This window comes from Rutidosis leptorrhynchoides, chromosome 2 (genome assembly GCF_046630445.1).
Source record: "Rutidosis leptorrhynchoides isolate AG116_Rl617_1_P2 chromosome 2, CSIRO_AGI_Rlap_v1, whole genome shotgun sequence".
Taxonomy (NCBI): Eukaryota; Viridiplantae; Streptophyta; class Magnoliopsida; order Asterales; family Asteraceae; genus Rutidosis; species Rutidosis leptorrhynchoides.
The window spans coordinates 530,029,932-530,039,595 of NC_092334.1; the positions used below are offsets into that span (position 1 = coordinate 530,029,932).

Genomic DNA, 9,664 nt, shown 5'->3' on the forward strand with positions numbered 1-9,664 from the left:
TTTTTAAATTTTAATCGATACCAAACTAAATTCAAATTCGATTTTTGGTTTCGTTTCGATTTCAGTTTTGAATTTGAATTCGACTTTTTAGTTTTGCTCTCAAAAGTTTCACAACCAAATAAATCGAGAAAATCGAAAACTGAACCGGTGAACCCTAATCAAAATAACTCTAAATGGAAAACAAACCAAAAACATTTGTCACTTGTACAACATATCAAGACACTCAATTCTGGACCATACAAATCCCTTAACGAATAAATCATTACATTCACCCATTTCCCCATCTTTCATTTAACATAAAATCTACATACAAGATAAGCCTACTTCTAATACCTAAGGCTATAAATTAAAACACCACTCAGTCTTCTACAACAATAAATAGTAAAATGATTTCCTAAAGTAAGGGGACATCAATAAGCTAACAAATAACATGATACACACAAGATTTGATCAGCACGAAACACCGAACAGGGATGTGTTGGGCGCCTTTGGTTCAGACGTGTGCACCGATCCATTATTTTCCTTTTCCAGACCACTTGATACATTTGTGGGGCCCGTGAGCGTAAAACCTATCTTAGGTTCACCACTGTAAGATCCCTTGCTTGTTTCCATGAAGATGGGCATAGCAGCAACGTTAGGTGGTGAGATAGTTGGTGCGTGTTCAAATCTTGATTTCTTCAGCTTTTGCGGCTCCAGTTGGTGGCCTGGAATAAAGCTCCCAAGTATGACCTAAGATGATAATTATAGTCAAATACGAAAAACAATTGATACAATCTTTGGCTAAAAAGGAAATGGGCAAACAGGTCGAAAGTTTCCTGAACCGCCCATTTTGACAAATATATTAAAGACGAAACATGGCTAACCTGAACAGGACCAGCAGCTACGAGCATACCAGCAAGTCCGCCACCCAAAACACGACCATCAGGGCAGGCCAAAGAAACACTCATTCCACCCGACATTCCTTTGACTCCCCCATTTTCATTCGACGTGAAAGCCCCAGATAAAGACAAAATGTCAAAATGACCCTGCAATAAAAGATTTTCATACTTATACGCAAATCCCCAAAAATGTTCGAAAGCAGCATCTCTTTAGTAAAACGAAAATAAAAACAAAACATAGAAAAAGGGTTTTACCTCGTACGTTAAAGTACCGCCGGAAGAGTTGGGCTGACGGAGTGTAACGTTTGAAATAGCACCATTTGCAGCAAGAATACAGAGAGCCCCTGCCCCTTGTTGCGCAAAGGATATGATCTTCATATTAACATCCTAAAGCATCATATATCATATCATATATGTACATAAAACATGATATAATCGGTACCAAGGGTCGACCTACTATGTTGTCACCGGTAGCACAGGCTACCAGTGAAACACGCGGTGATATGAAATTTTTTTTGGGCTTTTAACTACTTACCATTGGATAGTTAAAAAAATTTTGGGTGATACCGTTGGACATTGTAAATTTTTTTTGAGCTTTTAACTAGTGACACCCGTGATTACGATTCCTAAGATCAGCACATCAATGAAGCTTAATCTTAATTTCTATCTCACTAGATATTCAAGTTTTCGAAACTGAATAATTATACCGGTGAAATTAATGCTCCATGCATATGAATAGTCAGATTTCATACTGTATTAAGAAGCGGATCAGCATGCATAAGTTATACCAAAAACATAGAAATTAAAGAAAATGATGTCCATGTAGGAAAGCATAAAAATAAACCGAAGTTAAAGTGCTAAAACACACTCCCTTGATAACACGATAACTGCCAATGACTCCCTTTTCAGATGGTCTAATACAAAGTCAAACTTACTTATTTGCAAAATGCAAATTGTTATTTTATAATAGTTAGTTTTATGTTGGTGCTTTATTGCAAAACATTCATAGCTATCAGATCAAGAGAGTAAGGTATGAAATACCTCTCCAGAAATAACTGTAAGCACATGCGGTTTGAAATTTGCACCAAACAAATACGGCATCTGTTGACCTACAACTGCAAGATCAGACACACAATAAGTATGATGCATAATCAAGGAGAAAGAGAGAATAAACAATGACCTCAAAATCAAAATTAAATCATTCAGCAAAATCAAAATTTACTTAATTCTACTTCTACATGAACCAAGGTCTTCATCAACTCGAGATTACATAATGGTACCCAGCAGTTCAAAGAAAGGCTCAAGCTTTGTTACAAGCAAAATCAATGTGAGACCTTCAGATAAAAAAACGGGTAAAAAGATAAAGTCTTTACGGTTAAGGTTACTCTGGGTAGGCGAGTATATCGTTTCAAGATCATAATTGCCAAATCGGACACGACTTTCCATTAATTTTTTTTAAAGGCTAGGTTTGGAATCATTGACTTGATCATTTTCCACGCACACACTTTTGGGCGGAAAACCTGAACCTCATAACAGGGACCTGATCCATCAATCCATACAGGCATGTGGGTCGGGCAAAATTCCTGTATGCGGAGCGGTAAAACCTCCCTAGGGACTTCTTAGGAGGCATGATAGACCCCAAGGATCCAAGTCATGGCCTCTACTCTCCTAACACACAAGGTGTTAGGGTGAACCACTCGACCACGAACAACCATTCTTACAATACCGCAACAACAAATAGAAACTTTGAACTAATAAGGAAATAACTACGCAACAAAAACCTTTATTGAGTATTTACTGTATTACGGACTACATAACAACGATGATTTATATGAAATGAAAAAACAACGTAACAGTTCAAATGTTCAATAAGGTAAAAGAAGTCCTCTTTTTTGGGTTTCATGCAAACAGATTATGTTGGTCCAACAACAGTGAATAGCTACAGCTATAGCTATAAATAGTAAACCATTTGACTTAAAAAAGTCAATCATAACCCAAGGAAATTAAGCATAAGAATAAGAAGATGGTGATGTGTGGTTGTCTGTTGTCTATCTGTCTCTCTGTGTGAGATCAAATCTGACAAACCCCAATTCCACCATAAAGGGTCCCAGTCCCACCATAAATTCATCAAATATCCAAATTACCAATTTTTATCCAAACTCAAACAAATACCACAAAGTTTTCAATTAGATAATCCAATCTATATCTATATCTATATATCTATATACAAGTATAACAAGAACAAAAATTGACCAAATTGACCTTATAAATAAAAAGTTAAATCTTATTTAGACATAAAATCAAACACCTGGCGTGCAGAAGTCTAATTTCTGTTTTCTTTTGACGGAGGTTAACGGTTTCCCCTGATTACGTTTCCATCCGGTATAATCTCCGGTGATCGGAATCGACGCCGATATCGGCATCGGAGATAACGTCGCCGTCGGTTTTCCGTCCGGTCCGTACTTCCTCGGTCTCCCCCTCTTTTTAATAACACTGTCAGCTGGTGGCGGTGGCGGTGGTGGTGCCGGCGCCACCGTTGATCCAATGGAAATTTCTTCTCGACTAACTACCACTGCCGGCACCGGCGACTGTACGGAAATTTGACCGGATTCATGATTCTGTTTGTCTGATTTTTCCATTTTCACAAACTTAATTTTTCAGTAATTATTATAAAAATTATTTTTTTTAAAAAAATTAATAACACGCAAAGAAAGTACAAAATTACACGAAATTACTAAAATTGCTAATTTCTAAAAAGTAAGTAAATTGGTAACTAAAGTTAACAAAAACTAAAAAAAAAAAATGTTCCTGTAGCAGATTAAGTGAGCTGCAGTAGTAAAATTAAATCGGAAAAACGATACAGAAAATAGAAATATAATATCAAATTTTGTTTGTTTTCCAGAAATTATTATTTTGGTAAAGAAATGAAATTAGGGTTTTGGAGGAAAAGAAGAAAGGGAGAAAAAATAAAGTTGGAAAATGCAAATAAAAAACAAATAGACGAATTTTTATTAAATAAAAATATAGTAATTTGATATATCATTTATTAAATTTATATTTATTTATACCTATATTAATATTTTAATTTATGAAAAACACTACAATATTGAAAGTATTAATTTTGGTTAAGAATTTGGTTTGAAGTCCGTCTTGGAAATTCAATAAATAACAAATAATTAATAATTATTAAAGAAAAAGGCAATGTATTTAAGTATAGTAAATGTTTATTAAATTATGTCTGAAAAATGTATTCATATCATTTAATTTAAATATTTATTAAATATAATGCGTAGTATATTAGAAGTAAAAGATTATTGGTTAATTTAAAAGCTAAAAAAATTATAAAGGTTTAAGACTTGAGGGATACTTTGGATCTTTTTTGACTTTTTCTACCTTTGACCACTTCTGATTAAGATTGACCATAATTCAAGTAGATCTACAAAGTCATAAACAATCATTAACTGTCAAATGGCTATTGCTAATTCTCATTTGAAATGCTCATAAACTAAACAAATATTATAAGCTTCTGTTTTAAGCAGATACATGGTCATTTAATAACAAAACATACCATTCTTGCAAGCCAATTGTAATTGACCTTTAAAACACTAAAACAAGATGAAAAAACAAGAAAACAAGTCATAAAAAAGATCAAACTTCAGTCACTGTCTTCAAATGTGTTTTAGGTAGCACAAATCCCGCTCTTCGTTCTTCAAACGAGTACTCAATAACCTCTTCTTCACGAACCATCATCTCTTTAATAGCAGGTGTCATTGCAGTTTGCATTGGAGCAGAAGGTGTGAAGGGCAGTATTGGAATTATGTTTTTATGTGGTGTTGTTCGGTTTTCTTCTTCTAAAGCAAATACTGAAGTTTTGGAAGGAGTTGTAAACGGTACGGCATTATTGTTTTGAATGGTTTGTTGTAACATGTCATGTTTTCGGTCAAGTTCTGTTACGTTAGTCTGTAACGGTTTCTTGGAAGAAATTGGAGAAAATGGCTTGCGAAATGTTGGTTGTGTCGGCTCCAAATCGTTGAAATTGTGCTTTTTGTTACCAGGAAGACCAGCCATGTCCAAACCTCTTTTTCCTGAATTAAAAATCACAAAAAATAAAAACTGAGATAATTTACTTTGTAGAGGTAATAAAAATTGCCAGTAAGATTTTGACCATTGTCATACAAAACAAACATAGTGGCATGTTTGACCCATTTAAGGTATCAGGTTATTATATCTCTAGTGAATCAATTTGGTAATTTTTAACACTAATGGGTCAAGCTGCTAAAAATTAAAGTAATAAAGAGATGGATCAAACAGCCTAGTTGGGTAAAAAGTTACATGAAATATATTTTCAAAATCTCCTAAGTAACTTTGTACAATAGACTAGATTAATTATTACAGATATATTATGTAATTTCGAATGCTGCATATATAATAATAATAATAAACATTAAAGACCGAATAATAATATAGTTTCAAGAGCTTACCAGTGGACATAGAACCAAATCCATCTGCTTTTTGACTTAACTGACGTTTAACGGGACGGGTATTTGGAGTAACAGCTTTAAGGGAGTGAAGATCTGGTTTAGGAGTAGCGTGCGTAGCACCACCCAGTGACAGTCTTCGGTTGCTCGTTGCATTTGAACCACCAATTGAGAGTCTACCCCCTTTTTTAGCACTTTGTTGCTGCTTCATTGGGCTTGGTTTTGATCCAAAAAGTGCTTCCTGTTCAGCTATCAACTGTCCCTGAAGTTTCTTCTGGTCCTGAAATATCAAAAAACAATCGTTGTTACACTCGCCTCCCATAAAATAATTCAAAAAACAACATCATCACACTGTATTAATGTATTATCATACCCTTTGTCTTTTTCGTTCTTCCTCTTTTTCTTGCCTTAGTATCTTGTAATCCTCGAGCATCGAAAGAAGCCGAACCTGGATATGACACATTTATCAGATTGCGAGAAATGTTCAATAATAATAATAATTATAATTATTATGATTAAATAATTAAAGAATTATTATAGGAGTTAGAAAAAGTAAGTTGTTACCCCATCATAAGTAAATTCAACCCCTCTTTCATTCTCCCAAGCAACTGTTTTCGCAACTAACGCATCTACGATTCCTGGATCAAGATATTACATTAAATCTTGTTATTTACTTTTTAATACGAAGACTTTACAGCAGTTTTCAGTGCGACATTTACCTGGAAGTTTATTAACCAATGCACGAGCTTTTTCGGCACGCTTCAGTGTAAGATGAGCACCTCTTCCAGCATTATATCGATTATCATCCTACATGAAAATTTGACAATAGGTAGGTGTTCAAGTGAAGTAAATAAAAAAGAAGTAGCGAAATGGGTGGGTCAAGCGTGTTGGATAACTGGTTTAAGTTTAACAACTTTAAGCTATCCTTTTTCTAATTTAACCGTCTGACTTGACACAAATCGACACATTTATTAAACAAAGTACCCAAAAAAAAAAGCAAAGCAAACAAAGTAGACAAACCCGGTTATACTCCTCGAGCCAGCATTCCTCTTCACAAGCACCCATCCATTTCTCGACCTTTTCGAGTATCTCCTTCCTACTAAAAGCTTCTTCTTTAACTTTTCCGATTAGAATCTCGATTTGTTCAAGAATACTACCAGCATCAACAGCTCCTTCATTTTAGAAATCGCCATCAAACACAAATCAGTCGCCAAAACATCAAATACTATTTGCTTCAAGAGATCATGATTAATCAAGAGCTCACACACACACACACACACACACACGTCACGCACACGCACAAGCACAAATACACACACGTATGTATAATATTATACGGAGTATATATATACACACACACATATATACCAGATTCGATAGCTTCGAGGGCGATTTCAAGTGAAGTATCAGACTCTGGAAGCAAATGTGTCTTCCTGCAAATGTCCTCAAGTTCCAATTTTTTCTTGTAAACGAGTTCCTTCATTTTGCTAGACTTCAAGCTTTCCAACCTAGACACCTCCGCCTCGACCTTTATTAACACATATATACATACATTATAGTTATTAAAACCATACTATTTTGCCAATAGAAAGATAGGCAGATTTGGCTATACAAACCATACTATTTGGATTCATTATAATATCAAGAACTTATGATAACTAATAAGTTATACAAACTCACATAATTAATGAACTCCATAGAAAGTAGATTTGGCTCAGTTATCTCCTCCTCTGAAGCAGCTATGTTGCAGGTAACACTTTGAAACATTTGTTGTTCTTCAACTGGCGTATCCATCAAATTCCATAATTCTATCAAAGATGTAGCAAGATCTTGGATCTAATATGAAATTCAGATACCCTAAAGTCAGAATATCGAAAGTATTGGGGTGGCAAGATGGGCAGGTTGGTAACAGTGTCAAAACGGGCAGTTTTGGGCTGGGTTATCTAATATTTTATGTACATTTACTTAAAACTCTTTTACACAATCAATGTAACAATTATGATTTGTAAACACTTATTACATAGTAATAGTAATCAACTTTGAAATGTTGATTCAAAAGGCTGTTTGACCAACCCATTTGACCAATTCCTATTTTGAGTTACTTTTATGTAAGGGTCGAAAGCTACTCTAGAAAATAACACAACTGTTGTTACAAAAAATTTCTCCCTTCCAGTACTTACTCTTTGCATTCTTTGTATTTTAACTTCTCGCAGCCTTTGTATGGCAGTTGCAAGCCTTGATATCGTGTCATCATTTATGCTTTTTGCTCTTTCAGTCTCGGATAAACTAGGATGAACTTCATGAATCGTCTCCTTAAAATCCAACCCGAGCACCGAACATAGTGAATTCAAGGAACTCAAATGATCTAGAACTTGCTTCATACGCTCACTCTGAATATTAATTTCAAAAAGAGTATAATCAGTAATCAAATGTTAGTTTTCTAATACATACATATATTAGATAATAAATTATGATATTATAAATGGGCCTTACCTTTTCCTTCTGTAGTGTTTGTAACTTTGCATTAAGTTCCTCAAGCTTTCTTAAAGACAGATCAGTTTCATCTAAAACCGTGTTCGAAGAAGTTATATAAATCTCTTTTTGGATTTTGTTTATTTGTTCCAAAACATCAAGAAATTGATTTCTCCTATCGATTTTTCGCTTCTTCATTTCTTCTAATTCGGGAAGAATAGCTCTCAGTTCCGCCTTTAAGCTTCCAGAATTTTTATCACACTGAAAACGTAAATTTTTTACAACCAATCGCAAATATACAGTCAGCATTCACAATTCTTGTGCATATAATACTTATCAATCTCATGAAAAAAATGAAACTATTTTATTACCTGTCTGATATGGACGGGTCGTTCACCCATAGCAGAACAGATGGCTGCCAACTCAGCTTCAGAATCAGCAATCGCTTGTCTTAATTGCGCTCGACATTTATTTGCTAAATCGACTTTTCTTCGGTACACCTCGAGACATTCACGTTCGAGCTCTAACAACATCCTATCCCTTTCGATATCATTCTCACCAACTTCATCCCATATAATCTTGATTTTGTACACAAGTAAACCCAATTACATACATGTATGAATTGAAAAATATTGTACTAATAATTTATTAAATTCTGTAACAAATTAGGGTTAATTAGTGGGTTACCTGAAGTTCACATAGCAGTGATCCACATGTTGTTTCCATTTGCAAAAGTGGATCTTTTGCAGGAGCAGACATTTTGAGAGCAGATTTACCTGTAAATATAACCGATTTATCTAATAAAACATCGAAAAATCAAACAAGTTGTCCTTTTTCCAAATCTGAATATATTATAAATCATAAATTATAATTATAAATAATCATAAAACTACAAGCATAAGACAATCACTGAAGTAATTTTATTTCATTCATATTTAAAACTCAAAGAATACACGAAATTTTTTGATTCAAATTGGTTGATGTGACACTCAGTTGAATTGATTAGACCTAACAGGTAAATAAATAGAATATAATTATGGTTTTTAATCAAATTCAGCGATGAATAGATTTAGTTTACTACTGTATATAATTAACGTTAACATAAAATACTAATCTTTAGGGGGAAAAAAAAAAAAAAAAACTAATCAAACACTTGACCTCCCAAAATACAACACGATCAAATCAAATCAATCAATGTGATCAGATCCTAAAACAGAGATTAAATTCATAAACATACATACATACGTATTTATATATTATGATTATATTATATATTATATATTCATATATATTCAGGATTTAAGAATAATAAAGAGAAATTGAGGTGTATATAGTCAAACCTGAACAAAATTGTGGTCTAGGCAATTTGATTAGTGAAATCAAAGAACAGGATCAAACAGACAAATAAATTTGTTGCTTTTTGTAGGAATTAACAGAATCGTAATATGAAATTTGAGAAGGTAGAGAGAAAAAGATGAATTAATGAGTAGCCGTTTTTAATAATTTGACCGTTACAAACAAACACATATATACTCCGTAAGAAACCTATGATGACAAATGCGATTTTAATTTGGGATTTTGAATTTCAAAAATACAGGCCGACGTTACTATTTTTTAAGCAGGCCTTGAATGTAGCCCAATAGTATTAAGTAGGCCTTGAATGTAGCCCAATAGTTACAATTTTAATTTTCAATTTCAATTCAATACAATACAATTCAAATCCATCCATAATTCCATTCCATAAATAAATATAAACAAGTTTTGTAGTTAAACCGCGCTTCGCTGCGGTCGAAGTGTGGTTGACCATGTAAGAGCTTTTAATGAATATTGCTACTA

General features: G+C 33.7%; 2 protein-coding genes across 3 annotated transcripts; both read right to left on the minus strand.

Annotated features, from left to right (window-relative positions):
- Positions 1-203: 203 nt before the first annotated feature.
- Positions 204-3,810, minus strand: LOC139892962 (AT-hook motif nuclear-localized protein 6). 2 transcript variants are annotated; one of them, XM_071876093.1, is made up of 5 exons: positions 3,187-3,810; positions 1,920-1,993; positions 1,134-1,250; positions 864-1,025; positions 204-729 (listed from the first exon to the last, which is right to left on the minus strand). In XM_071876093.1, exons 1-5 carry the CDS (start codon positions 3,515-3,517, stop codon positions 451-453), a joined length of 963 nt encoding a protein of 320 aa, XP_071732194.1. In that variant the 5' UTR covers positions 3,518-3,810; the 3' UTR covers positions 204-450. The 2 variants fall into 2 exon arrangements, with proteins under 2 accessions (XP_071732194.1, XP_071732193.1); XM_071876092.1 differs by having other exon boundaries at positions 1,134-1,265; positions 3,187-3,809.
- Positions 3,811-4,410: 600 nt separating this feature from the next.
- Positions 4,411-8,587, minus strand: LOC139892963 (65-kDa microtubule-associated protein 3-like). Its single transcript, XM_071876094.1, has 12 exons — positions 8,516-8,587; positions 8,200-8,406; positions 7,850-8,089; positions 7,537-7,746; positions 7,037-7,192; positions 6,725-6,884; positions 6,377-6,528; positions 6,076-6,163; positions 5,921-5,994; positions 5,730-5,804; positions 5,360-5,636; positions 4,411-4,963 (listed from the first exon to the last, which is right to left on the minus strand). The coding sequence occupies exons 1-12, from the start codon at positions 8,585-8,587 to the stop codon at positions 4,527-4,529; spliced, it is 2,148 nt and encodes a 715-aa protein (XP_071732195.1). The 3' UTR covers positions 4,411-4,526.
- Positions 8,588-9,664: the final 1,077 nt, after the last annotated feature.

Bases quoted from the DNA above. Each gene is read 5' to 3' on its own strand.
- LOC139892962 (XM_071876092.1), bottom strand. From the start codon at position 3,517: ATGGAAAAATCAGACAAACAGAATCATGAATCCGGTCAAATTTCCGTA. The intron at 1,994-3,186 runs GTGTTTGATTTT...CTGATCTTGCAG, and splicing joins ATTAGACTTCTGCACGCCAG to TTGTAGGTCAACAGATGCCG. The intron at 730-863 runs GTTAGCCATGTT...TTATCATCTTAG, and splicing joins TAGCTGCTGGTCCTGTTCAG to GTCATACTTGGGAGCTTTAT.
- LOC139892963 (XM_071876094.1), bottom strand. From the start codon at position 8,587: ATGTCTGCTCCTGCAAAAGATCCACTTTTGCAAATGGAAACAACATGT. The intron at 8,407-8,515 runs GTAACCCACTAA...TACAAAATCAAG, and splicing joins CACTGCTATGTGAACTTCAG to ATTATATGGGATGAAGTTGG. The intron at 5,805-5,920 runs GTAACAACTTAC...TGTCATATCCAG, and splicing joins TTGAATTTACTTATGATGGG to GTTCGGCTTCTTTCGATGCT.